Here is a 19,324-nt window from a genome sequence, read left to right as displayed (position 1 = left end):
TGAAGACCAGGTAGAGTCCGCCATTTGTGCTCTGTGGGGAGTTCACCACTAAGGGATTACAATTAAGAGGATATCTCCTGGGCTGCTGGTCTTGTCATTTGTGCTCTTCCCTCCAAGCCATTCTGGTTTCTGAGGTTTTTGGTTTTGTTTTAGAGGGTTGATTTGTCCTTTTTTTCCCCCATGAGGGAGTGGGAGGGGGGTTTCCTGAATGCCCTTTCCCTGTCCCTCATCCCAGCTGGTGAGATTCAGACTGTGGGCTTCCAGTCATCTGGAATGTCTTCACTGAAGCTGCTGGAACCACTGCTTTTATTCCCACAAAACCAGTGTTATTTAAAAAGAAATGGAAATATGTTTTATATGTAATGTCACAGTTGTTGACGTTCTTCAGTATAATCATATGTTTGTAAAATTGTTTGTACCTTGCAAACTTATGAACCAAACCATATTGGGTTTTCAAAGTGCCTTTGTATCAGAAAATGTATTTGCCAGCATAGAAATGTACCAACAAAGGTCATGTATGTGTTTTTTTAAATGGATATTCTGTAATCTGTACAAAACATGACTGTTGCTTAGAATACCAGTCTTTTTTTGTGTACTTCCAGCGTTGGTTTAGATACATGAAGTTTCTTTTTATTGTTTTATCTCATCAAAAAAAATAAATAAAAGGCATTATTTTGCTTTTTAAAACGAATTCAATAATCACATCAAATTACTTTGTGGAGTGGATTCTCAAAACTTTGCAAATGTCTGTTCCAGACAAAATTGTTTTGGCCTAAAACATTTGCTAATTTCCAAATTTCTATAAAGATACTGTGTTTATGATAAATTTTCCAATAGCTCTCCTTGTCATTTTTGTGAATTTTATTAATGTTTGGAAAAGGCAGTAGACTGAAGGCAGAAACGGTTGTCATAGCATTAATGTGCATTTTCAATCTTCAAATGTCAAATCATACAGTTTGTTGTCCTGTTTTAACTTTGCACAAATGATTGCTTTCAGGAATATTATACAGCATTTGATTGATTTGGAACTATTTAAGGTACGGAGCAAATGTGGTGATGTAGAACTCTTCCTAACACAGGTGTCTTAGAAGTACAAGATAAGCTTATTTCTAGGTTCTTGTGTGTTTGAAAAATAAAATTGCAATTTGACACAAGTGCTTCAACACGCTACTTAAGTATTCTCTAATGAAGAGATACTGATTGGATAAACATTTTCCCATTGTACTTCCTTTTATCACAACATATATTCCCTTTTACTTTAAAACACTGAAATTGTTGAGGGGGGAATCTTGTGGAGCAATAATGATTGTAGAGAAGAGTATAGATCAGTACATTCAGTAAAGTGGCAAAAATCATTATTGATTTTTGCATAGGTTTTAGAATATCTTTTCCCTACTTCTGATCCATCATTCATGAACTATTTTATATTAGAAAAACTACACCATTTTCTTCATGCTTTTAAAAACTGCTACAGATTACCATTAACTGATCATTCAAGACATGTTTGCTCACTTCCAGGTAGTTTGAAAGCTAAGAATTCCTGCAGTAGATTGTGTTCAATTGAAAAAGGTCCTTTAGGAGGGAAAGTACAGAAGGAAATGTGGTCTACTAGTATTGCTTTTTCATTAAAAGTGTATGTAGTCATTTGGAAGTTTGAACCACTACCAAGTCTGATAGAACTCTGGGATAATCAGTCTGTGGGTTTTGGCATATTACAGAAAATGACAGGTCTAGATGAAGGCAGAGATTTTGGATGTATGCCTTTACAAACTAATTATATGTAACTATCCTGACATTTCACATATGGAGATAATTGCACTGGTTTGTAAATTTTATCAGTGCATTCTGAAGATCCAGTTCTGCCTTAAGCTGAGCCCTCCATTCCAAGTGAAGTTTTTGTTAAAATATGTATATTACTTTATTTAATTGTATCCTCAATGCACAAATCCATGAATATGCTTTTTCCCCTTTGGTAAGTATTGGATATGAAACTCTTAATTTTGTACTGTTTCAAGAAATTTCCAGCTCATCTCATTGAGCAAGTTGGCATTAACATTTATGCTTTAATTAAATGTCAGTATACCTGTGTATACAGCAGAAAAGAAAAATGTTTTTTTTTTTCTCACAGAAAATAATTGCTTATCAGTGGTCTTGGCACAGGTATATTACTAAAATAGATATTTCACTGAGAAATACCACCTGATTATGGTTATAAATTTAGACTGTCTTTAGCATTAGGCTCTTGCAAAACAAAAACCATCCATATTTGAGTATAAATTTGCCAGTATTTCAAAAACCAGAATATTCTCTAGACAACAAATTTATATTGCTCAGGAAAAGTTTACTTTGCTGGGTAAGCTTTCCTAAACAGAAATATACCCATACTACTTGTGTCTTTTAAAATTCATTTTATTACTGAAGATGAAGGACTTATGCATAATTTCCTCAGTTTGCTAACTCCCTGTGCATCTTGGTGAAGGGCAGTATCTAGTTTATCTGTAGGTTACTGTTCCTCATGCTGTCACATGTACCATTCTTCTGCAGTGGAGGCATAAGAAAGAGGTAACAGGTGTCACCGGTATTATGATTTCACTTTGTCTGAAATGTTTCAGCATTTTTCAAAGCCTACACATATTTACCAGTAACCAAAATACTGTGACCTTTATGTACCTCTCTAAAGCAGCCGAATCATTAACTCAAAATGCAGCTGACCAGAGTTCTGTAATGTTTTTACAGAATAAGCAATTTTTACAAATATCAGTATGGTAACACCCTGATATATAATGTTGGGATTTAAGAATAACATTACATTACTTGACAAAATTTTACATCTAAGTGAGGGCTTTGCTTAGAAGCAATCTAGCTCTACCTCTCATTTTACAGATGAGAAAACTGAAGCCCAGAAAAGCTGTTATTTACTCAAGGTTCAGAGATCTTTAGTGGCAAAGCCAAGATTAGAATTTAGATCTAGATCTTCTGACTCTTGAGTTGAGAGTTCTTTATTGTGCTGCCTCTCTAGTATGATATTTGCTTTTCTGTAAATATGACTGACAGTTGTAAATAAAGAATATCCAACAAACATTTTTGGTACATTAAGGCACTTTATAAATGTAATTTTGTCTCATTTTTTCATATCTAATTATGAAATTAGATTTTTCCATATTTTTTTTTTTTACTTGTGGAACTAATTCCTTTTAAAAAAATGATGACATTTTTACAATGGATACTTCTGTCAGCAAATGTACCTGTTAATTTCCCAAGATTCAATCCAGTTTAAGGATTTCTTAGTTTCCTTTTCTGTTTATATTGTGAACTGGTACTTTTTAAAAACCAGGTGAATTCACAGATTATAGCATTTTGTATTACCACTTTGCATTTCAGTCACTGGAGAGCTCTTTGTTTTTAAAATCCTTGGAGCTGTTTTTAAAAAGGGCACTAAATATATTGAAGAAATCTTTCAATTCAGTAGGGTAAAGTTTTGAAATCTTAGTAGAATTCCATATGTTAAGCCACTACTTCTAGTTTTTCATTAAGGCATTATCTTGGGGAAATTAAGCTTTTTTTTTTTTTTTTTTTTTCAAAAAAGTCACCATCTTTTCAAATAAATTATTTTCTAATTCACAGAACCATGGAAATTTTATCTTTTGAAAAACATTCATTACAAGTTTTATCAGTAGAAGATTGTTTCAAGATGTTATCCTCCAAAAGCCATAGTGACTCAGATCCCCACCACAGAATCAAGAGAGACTCAAAGACAAAGACAATGAAAAATTTTAATGCACCAAAAAGTGTTTGCAGAAAAGGAGCAGAGAAGTATAGTTCTATTTAAATGTCAAATGGATGGGAGCCTTTTTGATGAGGGCATCTTAGGTTTATGTTTAACATTTCCTAACTGCAGATTATACAGAAAACAAGGGTGGGGAATAACATTTATTCAGTATTGATGTGCCATGCACATCATGGCCTTTCTCATATTATCACATTTAATCCACACATTTCTATAAAGAGTGAATTTTGCATGACTTTTATTAACAGTGCATTTTCAAATATATTTTCAAATTCTCATAACATGAGGAAGAAATTCTTATCCCCTTTTAGATGAAGTTATATCAAGATAATTTTAAGTTACTTGCTTGGGGTAGAGCACCAAATCCAAATCCAGCACTTTTTCTAACAACTACTCTGTCTTATGTATGTCATTCAACAGTACTTTCAAGATCCAGGACATAGCAGATCTAAAGATACACTCCTAAAAACCCAACAAATGGATTACCGTGACAGAATTAATGTTGGGCAACAGTTGTTATAAATAATTTAAACTCATTCCTTCTTTCTGTACTCTTATGCTTATTTTCTATTTTGGCCATTTATTTAAAACTATGCAGGCTGAAAAGAGTAATCAGAATTTCTCAAACACTTTTAAGACCATTAAAAAAAAAAAAAGTAGAAAGTTTTATTGGCATTTGGAGTAAGCTGCTTAAGAGACTGACTCAAGATAGTGCCCTCTGTATCAGTATGAGGAACTGAACTCTTGTTTACTTTATTAAGAAACTGAACTTTATTGTCTTCCAAGAAGTAAAAATAATTTTGTGCTGCAGGAAAAAGATAAGCAGGATTTGTACATTTATATATATATATATATATATATATCTTTTCAAAATGAAATCTGTTTCATATAAATCTATGCTATATCCATAACTTTGAAAATTTAGTATTTGTAATTTTGATCTTGATGTTGGAAAGCTTATAAAGGAGAATGTCTTTGTCTTTACATCATTTTATCCCCAAAGTTAGTATGAATTTATACTTAACATGCCCACTAAATGTCTAGCTAAATAGTGAGTACCTATTGTAGATAGTAGCAGATACAAAAGTAAGCATTATAGACAAGTAAGATCAGTAATTTATGTGTCACGGAAGACATCTCAGCTTTTTTTTTTTTTTTTTTTTGCCATTTTTACCCCCTGCAAGTATCCTTGTGAGCTGTCCATTCTGTTCAGTACACAAACAGTGCAGGTATACAAATGTTACCCATCTTGCATACTGTTGGAAAGGAATTGGCAGAACTGAGACTGCAACCTGGGTCACTTGAATTTTTGTATTTTGCATATTTACATTACAAACCACAGTCTCCTTTTGTTTTTATGGAGAACTGCCATATTCATATTACTTAAAGGACCTACATATGTCTTCTAGTTTATCCCCATGTGTATTATCATCCAAAACTCTTTCAGAGGTTTCTTGACGGTGCTTCTATAAAAACAACATGTAATCATTAAGTGAATTAAATATTCCTGGAATAGTTTGTACCTTTTTTCTCTTGTCCTCCTCCAAATACTACATTTTGGTAAAACATACCTCTATTTCTTCATTTTTAAATCTGTTTTCATTGTTGCTTCCACTATAAAACTTCCACTTTATACTTGTAGGGGAAAAGATTTTGTTTTGAATTTTAGCATTTGAGTTTTGGTTATGTATTACATATTGTATACCACTCTCAATGAAAAATCTGTTTTGAACTAGGCATATCCTGTCAATACTCTGTCCAATAAGTTCATTGCTTTCTCAAATAGTAGCAAATTCAATGATATGTTTTCCCATGTGATAGTTTCTGTAACCTCCTGAATTTGATAAATAAGCAGAATGGACATCTTATATTGGAAATACTGTGAATGGAAAAATTGCCAAATCTCTTCTTGATATTCTAAACACCCCTACAACACTTTGCACTCCTATCTTCAAGGATTTTTAAACATAGGGTCAAGGATTTGGGTTTGATCCTTTGGTGAAGATCATGGCATTTTCAAAACTATCTGCGTACACTATCACATTTGAGATGTTGTTGTGATGTGGCTTGATAATGTTAAGGTAAGCCGCTATGATTTGCTCAAGTGCAATATAAAAAAATCCAGAATGTATATTTCACTTTTTTCTACTTTCACACATTCATGTATACATTTTGTTTAACTTCAGGTATATTTTAAAAGAATCATGAACCGCTGTATCAAAATTATTTTCAATAAAATTTGTTTTAAAATCTTTGTCTGAATTGTGTCTATCAGTTTGTTGAACTGGATTGTATTCGAACAGCTTGGATTGGATCTATGATATGAAAGCAAAAGAAAAATTCTCGGGCTGGGGATGTGGCTCAAGCGGTAGCACGCTTGTCTGGCCCGGGTTCGATCCTCAGCACCACATACCAACAAAGATGTTGTGTCCGCCGAGAACTAAAAAATAAATATTAAAAAATTCTCTCTCTCTCTCTCTCTCTCCCTCTATCACTCTCTCTTTAAAAAAAAAAAAAAGAAAAGAAAAATTCTCAGAGCCAAGAAGCAACAAAACTCATTAGCAGACAAGAGACACTGAAGTCTAGAAATGTCTACATAACAGAGCCTCATGGTGTCTCTTGTTCATCACCTGACCTTAAACACAACGTCTCAGTGTATTAACTGCAGATATTTCCATTAACCCCAAATTGTTCTTTTCTTACCTCATTCTTTATTACTGATCTCCTCTCATGATCTAAGACCAAAGAATCTGACATGAGCTCCATTTCTTCTAAAAGTTTCCTCTTAATCAGAAATTATTTTTAAAATACTTGCACCAAATCCCAGCCCCTACTCATCCCACCTTCTCCAAGCAGCCTCTTCATGTTAATCTCAACCACATTATAAGGGTTTAATTAGCATATCTGCTATTGAACACCTAATCTGTAGTGCAAGTGGTTTTGTTTTAGGCAGAACTGTGATTGAATCCAGGGCTTCACTCATGCTAAGCAAGCACTCTACCCCCGAACTATGTCCCTAGCCCCCTTTTCCTTTCCTGTCTCCACAGCTCCTGAGATATGCCTTCACTCTGCCTATTTATCAGAGTGGCTTAAGGGCATCAGTGGCTTACTGTCACATCCATGGCAGAACTACCAGCTTAGCAAATTCAAAATAAAGAGAAAAAAATTCATCTTTCCATTCAAATCTCTTTGCAACTATCAATTTCTGACAGAATTCCTACAGAGTTCTTAAAAATACAAACATTTTCTTTGTCACCTGTATTTCCTGAATCCTCTATCATAAGTTCTTCTCTTCCTCCCTTGAAATCTTTAAATTTCACCTTTTCCACTTCCACTGTCCCATTACAGGACCTCCCTGATGACCGGGAGGAGAACCATGTTTAAGAATTAATTGCCCAGCTTCACATGTTTTCCACGTTCTGTTTTAAGTCACCTCTTTTTCAGCTTACCCCCGCCACACACATGAACACACACACACAAAAACAATTCTGGCTTTGGCAGGGAGTACAAGGAATTTCTGCTGAATCTGACTTTTGCTCAGGCCTTTTAAAATCGTCTCCCTACCCTGGCTTCCTGGTCACTGTGCTGGCCCTGCTGCATGCTGCACTTTGACTTCTTAGGTCTAAAGCACCTCCCAGGGGCTCCCCACCCTTCCTGTGTTCTCTGGAATTAGATTGTGGCCTAATCAGAGTCTGCAGTGGCCTATCCATACCTCTCAGAGCAGTCTCTTCTATTTCCACACAGGTTTAGGCAAGTCATTCAACACAATACAGCACCAACCAAACTTTTAGTTTGCTTCCTTCCCCTAGAAACCTCCCTTTGTTATGCTGACAAAATCTCTAGCTCAGAATCCTACCTCCCTAATGCCATCAAGTACAATTCCTTTGAACAACTCTGAAAACTATTAATGCTTTTCTTTCCCTCCTTATTCAATTGCATTACCCATACTATGGCAATAAACTTTTTGTTAGAATAGACCAGGAAATAGAAAAGACAGGGAGAAGCAAACATGTCCAATAGATGTAAACAGAATGATGGTAATTTATTATTTCATTCTGTCCGAAGATAGGGAGTATGGCAAGTAGCACTTTAAAGCAATTCTGGTTCATTCAAAAACACTTATCAGTTCATTCTACCTTACCTTCAAGCTTAAAAAGCAATCTACATAGTTAAGGCTTAGTATAAGTCACAACGTTCAAATGTACAATTCACAATTCAACTTTATCTGCTAAGTTGCTATACCCAAGAAGAGTACTAATGAGATAATACTCAAATATATAGATCCTGATACAATGGACAATCACAAAATTTATTGGAAAAAAGTGAAGGAATTGTGCCTTTTTTTAAGAAAATAAAATATAATTTTATTCCCTTTTAAAGCGAAAGGATTAGTACTAAAACAATTTCATATTGTCTAATGGAAAAAAGCTAAAGAAAAAAACAGCCCTGTAGACATAAAATGCCTTTTTTTGGTGTGTGTTCTTGTTCTTTTTATTTATTTATAATAGTGGAGTGCATTACAATTCTTAATACACATATAGAGCACAATTTTTCATATCTCTGGTTATATACAAAGTATATTCAAACCAATTCGTGTCTTCACACATGTACTTTGGATAATAATTTCCATCACATTCCACCATCATTTATAACCCCATGCTCCCCTTCCCCTCCCACTCCTCTTGTCCTATCTAGAGTTCATCTATTCCTCCCATGCTCCCTCTCCCTAACCCACTATGAATCAGCCCCCTTATATCAAAGAAAACATTCGGCATTTGTTTTTTTGGGATTGGCTAACTTCAGTTAGCATTACCTTCTCTAACTCCATCCATTTACCTGCAAATGCTGTGATTTTATTCTCTTTTATTGCTGAGTAATATTCCATTGTGTATATATGCCACATTTTTTTCATCCATTCATCCATTGAAGGGCATCTAGGTTGGTTCTACAGTTTAGCTATTGTGAATTGTGCTGCTATAAACATTGATGTGGCTGTGTCCCTGTAGTATGCTGTTTTTAAATCCTTTGGGTATAGACCGACCAAGGAGAGGGATAGTTGGGTCAACTGGTGATTCCATTCCAAGTTTTCCATGGAATCTCCATACTGCTTTCCATATTGGCTGGACCAATTTGCAGTCCCACCAGCAGTGTATGAGTGTACCTTTTCCCCCTTTTTCATCACGTATGTTAGTGATTAAGTTTTCTCTCTCCTTTTTGTTAGCATGGCTAAGGGGCTGTCAATTTTATTTATTTTTTCAAAGAACCAACTTTTTGTTTTGTCAATTTTTTCAATTGTTTCAATTTCATTTATTTCAGCTCAGATTTTAATTATTTCCTGTCTTCTGCTGCTTTTGGTGTTGATTTGTTCTTTTTCTAGGGCTTTGAGATGTAATGTTAAGTCATTTATTTGTTGACTTTTTCTTCTTTTAAGGAATGAACTCCATGCAATGAAGTTTCCTCTTAGAACTGCTTTCATAGTGTCCCAGAGATTTCGATATGTTGTATGTGTGTTCTCATTCACCTGTAAAAAAATTTTAATCTCCTCCTTGATGTCTTCTGCAACTCATTGTTCATTCAGTAGCATATTATTTAGTCTCCAGGTGTTGGAGTGGATTTTATTTCTTATATTATCATTGATTTCTAATTTCATTTCATTATAATCTGATAGAATGCAGGGTAGTATCTCTACTTTTTTATATTTGCTAAGAGTTGCTTTGTGGCATAGTATATGGTCTATTTTAGAGAAGGATTCATGTGCTGCTGAGAAGAAAGTGTATTCTGTTATTGAAGGATGAAATATTCTATATATGTCAGTTAAGTCTAAGTTATTTATTGTATTATTGAGTTCTATACTTTCTTTGTTCAGCTTTAGTTTGGAAGACCTATTTAGTGATAAAAGAGGTGTGTTACAGTCACCCAATATGATTGTGTCTATTTGACTCTTGAACTTGAGAAGAGTTTGTTGGATGAACATAGATGCTCCATTTTGGGGGGCATATATATTTATAATTTTTAAGTCTTGTTGGTGTATGGTTCCCTTGAGTAGTATGTAGTGTCCTCTTTATCCTTTTTGACTGACTTTATTTTGAAGTCTACTTTATTTGGTATGAGGATGGAAACCCCTGTTTGATTTGCAGTCCATGTGAGTGGTATGATTTTTCCCAACCCTTCACCTTCAGTCTGTGGATGTCTTTTCCTATGAAATGAGTCTCTTGGAGGCAGCATATTGTTGGGTCTTCTTCTTTTTTATTTTAATCCAATCTGCTGGTCTATGTCTTTTGATTCATGAGTTTAGGCCATTAACATTCAGGGTTATTATTGAGACATGATTTGTATTCCAAGCTATTTTTTGTTTATTTTTGGTATTTAACGTGACTTGGTTTCTCCTCTGATTAGATTTTCCTTTAGTGTAATCCCTCCCTCTGCTGATTTTCATCATTGTTTTTCATTTCCTCTTCTTGAAATATTTTGCTGAGGATGTTCTGTAGTGCAGGCTTTCTAGTTGTAAATTCTTTTAAACTTTTGTTTATCATGGGAGATTTTTATTTCGTCATCAAATCTAAAGCTTAGTTTTGCTGGATGTAAGATTCTTGGTTGGCATCCATTTTCTTTCAGAGCTTGGTATATGTTGTTCCACGATCTCCTGGCTTTGAGGGTCTGGGTTGAAAAATCTGGAGATACAAATTGGTCTCCCCCTATATGTGATCTGATTCCTCTCTCTTGCAGCTTTTAAGATTCTATCCTTATTCTATATTCTAGGCATTTTCATTATAATGTGCCTTGGTATAGATCTATTGTAATTTTGTACATTTGGTGTCCTGTAAGCCTCTTTTATTTCCAATTCATTCTTCATGCTTGGGAAATTTTCTGATATTATCTCATTGAAGAAATTGTCCATTCCTTTGGCTTGAGACTCTGTGCCTTCCTTTATCCCAATAACTCTTAGATTTGGTCTTTTGATGCTGTCCCATAATTCTCGGATGTTCTGTTCATGATTTCTTACTATCTTCACTGTGCGATCAATTTTATTTTCCAGATTGTATACTTTGTCTTCATTATCTGACGCTCTTTCTTCCAAGTGATCCAGTCTGTTGGTTATGCTTTCTATTGAGATTTTTATTTGGTTTATTGTATCCTTCACTTCAAGAATTTCTGCCTGTTGTTTTTTTTTTTTTTTTTTTCAGAGTCTCTCTCTCTCTCTCTCTCTCTTGAAGTAATCTTTTACTACCTGCATTTGCTCTCTATCTCATCGTTGGAGTGATCAATTTTTGCCTATATTTGCTCGTTTAGGTCATTCTTTAATTCACAGATCATTTTAATTAAGAACCTTCTGAACTGCTTGTCTGACATTTCATCAACTTTGCTGTCCATGGGTTCTGTTAGTATAGTGTCCTGGTTTGTTTGGGGCACTTTCCTCCCTTGTTTTTTCATGTTGTCTATGTATCTTCCTTTCTTGCAGTGTGAATCTGAGATATTACAGTTTCTTCCCTATATTCTTGTAGTACTCATGCAGATTGTCTGTACCTCACCTTGATGTTGGGCTTCCAGACCCTGCTGGTGTCCCTCAATGAATGCTACTACTGCATTCTGAATCTGGGTCCTGCGCAAGTTGGTTTGAGTAAATCTGGGCCGCTGGGCTTGACCTCCTGTGGTAGTCTGCTGCTGGGAAAGGTGGTCCTGTGCCAGAGGCTAGGCTCTGGCAGGTGTCTACCCTGCCAGGGGAGGGGTGTATCAGACATACTGTGAGCCTCGGTCCCACACAGACCAGTGTGGGTGGATCCAGCGCCTTTAAAAAAAAAAAAATATATATATATATATATATATATATAATTTTTTAGTTCTCGATGGACCTTTATTTTATTTATTTATATGTGGTGCTGAGAATCGAACTCAGTGCCTCACACATGCCAAGCAAGAGCTCTACCACTGAGCCACAACCCCAGCCCCAGAATTGTGCCTTTTAATAGGAAGTTTAAATCCTCTTTAAAGGTTCTGTATGAATTGCTGAAGTGAACTATACTTTTTGTAAGCCAGTCACTGTGAGAACTAAAGGATTAGAGATCAGACAATCCAGAACCAAAATCATTCCAAAGAGTATTTCCTGAACATAGGCACAAAGTAATATTTTAAAAGCATGACATTTTTAAACAAAAATATGTAAGTTTCACATATCAGTTTCACATACAAGCATTAGCCATCAATGTCTTCCCACCCTAAGCAGTAAGTCAGATCATAATGTTGTTAAACTCTACAGAGATCATCTATCCTGTACGTGCATCAAACTTCTTCTTGAGCAATAACTAGTCCATAGCTCATACTGGTTGCTATAGAGTTCAAAAGAAGGCAAAGTTTATACATTTATTAGTTAGAACAAAGACTTCCCTAGACAATCCTCTGGTGGTGCCCAGCAGCTTGGATGCCATAGAAGCTCAAAACTTTTGAGATAAGACAGTTTTTTCTGATTGGGAAAACTGTTTCAAAAGGGCAGAGCGAACTCTTGTTGCTTTCTTTCTGTTCCCCCTCCACATGGGTCAGGCTGCAAATCACTCCTAAAATTATGAAATCAAATGCAACAGAGTAGAATAACTAGAACCCCAAGTTTCTGGCCTGAGGACTGATGGAAACTAGGGAGCCCAGGGAACCAGAATATGGTGAAAGATGGGGAAGGGGAGAAACCCAGAAGAGCAACTTCATAAAATTGCTACTGAACCTCTAGGATCACTCTCAAATCACTACTATTTTTATGTCAATCTTATTTAGTGTACCAAAGCACTTGAAGTGCTAAACTCTCCAATAGAATACATCTTAAGTTCCTAACAAAATGGCACAAACCCAAGATAGATCCTGAGATCTGTAGCCTTTAAAACTGAACTGACCTTGGAACCACAGCCACAGAAGGCAGACTGGTACTTGTGTCCTGAACCTCACCTGTTATCTACAAAAAGACTTCTCAACAGAATTTAAGCAAGATTCAGAATCTATACATAATATTCAAAACACCCAAGTTAAATTCAAATTACTTGACAATACCATAATTACTATGTATAATTATAATGTACTAATAAAAAATTACAAAAATTTTTTTTAAATTTTCTTTAAAGTACCAGCTACAGGGCTGGGGAATGTAGCTCACTAGTAGAGCATATGCCTACTATGTCTAATGCCCTGGGCTAAATCCCCAGGAGTGCTAAAACAAAGTACCATGAGGGGGGAAAAATCAGAATTACTTGATAAAGTACTGGAAAATTTTTAACTTGCAGAAGAAAATCAATCAATAGATGCCAAGACTTGAGACATCAATGTTGCAATTATCTAACAAAGACCTCAAGTTAACTATTATAAAAATACTCAAATAAGCAATCACAAATAAGTTTTCAACAAATGTTAAAATAAGAAATAGATATGAAAAAGAACCAAGTGGAAATTTTAGAACAGTAAAAGAAAGTTTTAGAAAAACATACGGAATGGACTCAACAGCAGAACAGAGAAGAGGCAAGAGCAATGAACTTAAAGATAGATGAAAAAAAATTACTCACTCTGAATAACAGAAAACAGACTTAAACAAAACAAAAACAAAACAATGAATGGAGCTCAAGAACCTATGAGACCAAGAAATGTGTAGCATTTCTATTATCAGAGTTCCAAAATGAGAGGCTAAACTATACAGTGCTAAAAAAAAATATTTGAAGAAAGGCTGGCTGCAGACATCCCGGTTTGGTGATGTAATCTACAGATTAAAGAAGATTATCAAACTCCAAATAGAATAAACCCCCAAATATCCACACCATCTGAAATTTTGTAGATGTCAACAAGGACATTCTAGCATTTATATGGAAGGGCAAAGGAACTAGAACAACCAAAACACTTGAAAAAAGAAGTTAACTGAATCACCCTATGAGATTTTATATATATATATATATATATATATATATTTTTTTTTTTTTTAGATGAGGTCTTGCTATGTTTCCCTGGCTGGCCTCAAGCAGGTCTGGGACTACAGGTGTGCAACATATATGCCAGCTTGTTTTTGATATTTACCACAAAGCTAAAGTAATCAAGACATAAGTAACTGATGACAGAAGGAAGAGGCATAGAAAAAAGCAATAGCAAAAAGACAAATGGATTGACACAATTCAGTGAAAAAAAGGACAGTGTTTTTATCAAAGAGTGTTGGAACATCGTACATCAACAGTATATCCAAAAAGAAAAAAAAACACACCAAATATTAGACTTCATAAAAAAAATCTCAAATGTATCACATTTTGTGAACTATAGTTTATTCATATAAGAGAACACTACTTAGCAATAAAAAGGAATGAATTTTTGATACACAAAACAACTTAGATGGATCTCAGAAGCATTATGTTTAAACATTCATATGGCATTCTCAAAAAGACAAAACTACAGAAAAAGAAAAAACATCATTGGTTGCCAGGGATTGTGGGTGGGCAGCGAGATAAATAGAAAGGGGCAGTGGAAGGAAATTGGGGTGGGGGGGAATGATGATACCTTTTTTTTTTTTTTTTTTTTTTGATACCTGGGATTGAACCCAGGGGCATTCAACCACTGAGCCACATCCCCAGCTCTTTTTATATTTTATTTAGAGAAAGGGTCTCCGCTAAGTTGCTGAGACTGGTTTTGAACTCTTGATCCTCCTGCCTCAGCCTCCCAAGCCGCTGGGATTACAGGAGTGCACCACCATGCCAGGCTATGATAATCTTATGTATTAAGATTATGGGGAAGTTTTGCTGTAAGATAATTTAAAATAATATTAAAATTTAGTGGGGGGGGCATATAGCTCAGTGGTAAATCACGTATCTAACATGCTGAATACTCTGGGTCCAACCCCCAGCACAGCAAAACAAAATAGTATTAAAAAGCTAAAATCTACTGAACAAATATATGTATTCTTCAGCTCTTTCCATTTTAACTGGTAAACATTGGGACTTCAAGATAGTAGATCAAAACCAATTTTGTTCTTTCTTTTCCTGCTGATAAATAATGTAGTTTCCACTTTGCAACTTCATTAATATAGTGGTTAAATTATAGACAGAATAGGAATGTCAAGTTTTGCAAAAAATAAATATACCTAGTTAAATTTTAATTGCAACCACAAAAATTTAGTGAATTCCCTACTACTGCCCTTAGTGGATTTTAGTTTCTATTGTTAGTTTTCATCAGTTTTAATTGCTATATGAGGTATGGTTTTCTTTCTATTTATTCTACTTGGAATTGAATGAGTTTATTGGATTTGTGTGTTGATAGTTTTACCAAAGCTGAGGAAATTTTGGCCTTTATTAATGTAATTCCCCCCCCCCCATTTCCTCTTCTCCTGGGAATCAAATAACCTACAGTTAAACTACTTGATACTGCTCTACATGGCAGAGATTTCATGCTTTTTTTTTTTTCTTTCCAATCTCTTTTTCCCCAGGTTGGACAATTTCTATTCTGCTGCAAGTCTACTGCTATGTTCAATGATTTGGTTCTTCTCTCTTTTGTTAAGTTTCCACTTCTTGCTTGAAAGTACTCATCTATACTCATCCATTTTCACCTTTCCCCCTTTTTAAATTATCTATGAATAGTTCTGAAGTATGCTTTAAAATTTTTGTCTACTAATTCCAATTGCTAGGTTATGTTCTCTATTATATGCTTCTTTTTTTTTTTTTTGAACTATGTAGTCACACCTCATAACATTTTATTGTCTCTGGTCATTGTGAATATGTTGAGACTCATTTTGTTATCATATTCAAAGTGTTAGGCTTTGTTCTAGCATGCATTTAAATTAATGGATAATCACTTTGATTTTATGAAGGTTTGATTCTATATTATCTAAAAAGTTTTATCCTTAGTTTTACTACAGAACCCTAGTCCTGGGCCTAGTCTTACTAATATATCACCATTCTGTGGGTTTGATGAAAAGCCCAAGTGCTTATTAAGCCCTTCTACCTTGTTAGAAGGGCTTTTCAAACTTGAAAGTGTCTTCTCTTGCAATAGAGAGCAATCTCTGCTCTGCTTCTTAGCCTTTCAGTCATGACTTTTAGTGGATTTATGGTGTCTTTTCTATACATGTACAGTCCAAGAGTCAGCCAAGGATTTAAGGAGACAGATTAGAAACTCCTCCCTATTTGGCACCTGTTATGATTTGGATGATTTGGATGTGAAGTGTCTCCTAAAAGCTCACGTGTGAGACGATGCAAGAAAGTTCAGAGGAAAAATGATTGGGCTGTGAAAGCCTTAATCCAATCAGTGAATTAATCCCCTGATAGGGATTAATTGTGTGGTACCTGGAGGAGGTGGGCATTGGAGGTGTGGCTTTGGGGTATATAATCATATCTGGCAAGTGGAGTCCCTGTTTCCTGATGGTCATGTGAGCTGTTTCCCTCTGCCACACTCCTCTTCCATGATGTTCTTCTGCCTCACCTCAATCCTGGAGGAATGGAGTCGGCCTTCTGTGGACTAACACCTCTGAAACCATGGGCCCTTAAATAACCTTTTTCTCCTCTACAGTTGTTCTTATCAGGGCCATTAGTCACAGCAGTGAAAAAGCTGACTAAAACAGCACCTTTGTTTCTAAGATCTACTACTTCAATTTCCAGCTCCTCTAGCAGCCCCCAAACCCATCCTCTAAAACCTCAAGACATAAGACGCAAGTTTCTCTTGCATCCTAGCCACTCTTCACCAGCCTGGGAATGCCCTGAGGAGGAAAGCCAGGTTAGCATAGTGCTCAGCCTGTTTTTGGTGACTCCCTAGTCTTTTTATTGTTGTTCTTTATAAGTATACATGACAGTAGGAAGTGTTTTGACATATTATACATACATGGCACAAAACTTACTCTAATTAGGACCCCATTTCTGTGGCTGAACAAGCTGTGCAGTTACACTGGTCCTGTATTCATGTATGAACTTAGGAAAGTTATGTCCAATTCATTCTACTGTCTTTCCTATTCTCCCTAGTGTCTTTAGACAGTTGTTGTTATACTTTGCCTGAAGTTTATACTTGGGAGGGTATGTACATTATAAGCTATTCTACCATTACCAAAATAAGAAGATCTTCATTTAAATTAAATGTTTGGTTTAATACCTCAGGAGAAAATAATGTAGAACTGGTACTGAAAGGTCTTCAGCTCTCTCCCCTTTTATGTACACAGACAGAAAATGGGATGTATCACATACATAAAAATCTTTTATCTCCAATAAGTAAAAATAATTTCTTGATAATTGATAAGATCATGAAACTGGGGAATTTTTGTTCAACTTTCAATGAACTTACTAAGCAAAGAGGTCAAATTGATTAGGCCATGGAAATACTCAAAACTGGACTAACTGAACTAACATGTAACAAAGCTATTTCTATTCTGAACTGACCAAAGTATAAAACTTTATGGTCAGGAAGTACAATAAATGAGAGTTATCTAGAACCAGTAAGGAGAATGTAACTACCTGCATAAATATGAAGGCATCTTTACTAAATTAAGTGCTATGATGGATTTTGACCAATCTCTTGTTGTCTTCAAATCTGAATTCTTAAAAATTTATTTTGTAGTCAGCAAGTTTTCCATCTGTCTGCTTGGTGTGAAAGAGTCTATTTAAAATCAAATAGCAACAGTACATGGCTAGCTGAACATTTATAATTCAACAATTATATAACTTCCAAAATACAAAATGAGTCACATAATCAAGATGTCAACTAACCAAGACACCCTGTTCAGAAGGCAGTCATTGTATGCCATGTGCTCAGTTGAGCTCTGAGTAGGTTGCTGGGTGGACAGCTATTCCTCCCACCATTGTTTAGAAGTCCCGATACCAGGCGCTGTCAGGATTAACTCATCTTACAGTCAGGACAGCTGACATTTTATGAAAAAAAGAAAATCAATATGCGAAGTGTTTGTTACCAGTTCTTTTATTTGCTTTACTTGCCACTCCTACATTTCTTACCCTTTAAAACTAGGATTCAAGTGATTCACCTTACACCTCCTCTAAGTTATACTCTGCACCAACTACCTTATATCACTGCTCTCAAAGACAAAATCTGCTTTTAAAATGATTCTGTGGACGTCAATTTACAAGTTTTCCAGCTTAACTTGCTCCATGTGTGTACATCTTGAAAAGCTGACAAAATAGCAACAACTGATGATAACATGGGGAAAAACTTATTGCCACAGGAAATCAAGCATTGTTGGTTTCTTTCTTCTTGCTTATTTGTTTTATACTTACTAGTTAAAACAAAAGACCTGCTTAATTTGTTATACAAAGATGTGTATATCCATATCTAACTGAAATTAATGTGCCAGAGTAGAAAATGTCCATGTTCAGAGTCCATCGATGCTTTGGGATTCTGAGGTGTTTTCTGGTATGGAAAATAGACTTAACATCTCCATCTCAAGTGGATGCAAGCTGCCTCCTGTGATAACCAAGGAATGCAATGGTTCTCCCAAGTCCACAGTACACATCTGTTGTAAAGTGCCTGCTACTATTTTTTGGTCTTCAGCTCCAACCCTGGCTAAGCCAACACAGAGTGTCTCCTCTGTGATTGCTATTAAAAAAAAAAAAAAAAAAAAAAAAAAAAAAAAAAAAAAGATACTGACATTTAATTCAGTAAATACATCATCCTGTTCAATATGCAAAAATATTAGTACAACAAGTACATTTAAAGAAGCCCCCATTATCTTTAAATCACCTTAGCTATTCACTATAGATCAATTATTTTATTGAGAATTCCAAGGGATTACTAACATAAGCTTACATTTTAAGGATTTAATAAACAGATGTATCTATTTTCCTTACAATTTCATAATATTTATCTTAAAACAGATTCTAAGTGAACATGTTTGTGACATACTTTCAATAAATTCTTGAGATTAATATTAATCAAGATATACCAGAAAAACAATGGGATTATAAGAAAAATACATAGCTTTGTGTTTCTGGTTGGCCACCTCATTAGCTATGTGACAAACTTCAGTTTTCTCATTTTCAAAAATTTAATACCACCACTCTTAAATGGTAGTTGTGAAGGCTAAGACAATGGATATAAGAGTATTTAGTAAACTATAGAGTCCTTTACAAGTAATAGGCATTTTGGTATTATTTATGCTTTAAGTTCAGAATAACCAACTTTAGTGAATTTTAGTATCATTTACTATGGTGCTACAGTTGAAGGGCTGACCTGTTACTGGTTTCATTGTTTAGTTGGGAAAATAGTCCTGATTGAACAGTGATCAAAATGGGGAAATGATTTATACCAGGAAAAGTAGACATGCAAAGAACTTGGCATGAAGTTATGAATGCAAAACATTCTTGCAAACTATGTTTCATGAATTTAGCAAGATTACTAATGAGAATAAAATATGCAATGTCATTCAAGAATTTCTTAATGTTATCTTTCTTATCAGAGGACAAGCATTCAAAGACACTACATGACAATATCCTTAATAAAGATTTACTGACAATACATATTTTTTCTATACTACCACTATATCTAGTTATTAGGAATATAAAGATAAATTTTGTTTTTACCCTGAAAAAAAAAATTTCTGAT

At 34.9% G+C, this 19,324-nt stretch overlaps 1 protein-coding gene across 2 annotated transcripts in view; it reads right to left on the bottom strand.

Moving 5' to 3' along the window:
* Positions 1-14,041: 14,041 nt before the first annotated feature.
* Positions 14,042-19,324, bottom strand: part of DPH5 (diphthamide biosynthesis 5) — a 37,240-nt gene continuing 31,957 nt past the window's right edge. The window contains exon 8 of one of the 2 annotated variants that reach the window (XM_081307459.1): positions 14,042-18,319. In XM_081307459.1, the coding sequence (XP_081163585.1) occupies positions 18,096-18,319 (224 nt within the window). In that variant the 3' untranslated portion in view covers positions 14,042-18,095. The remainder of the gene's footprint in view (positions 18,320-19,324) is intronic. The other variant, XM_081307458.1, reaches the window with a different exon arrangement.

The sequence above is a fragment of the Spermophilus citellus genome (genome assembly GCF_964194105.1).
Source record: "Spermophilus citellus genome assembly, chromosome: 9".
NCBI classification, from domain to species: Eukaryota; Metazoa; Chordata; class Mammalia; order Rodentia; family Sciuridae; genus Spermophilus; species Spermophilus citellus.
This window is presented reverse-complemented; position numbering and strand designations above follow the sequence as displayed.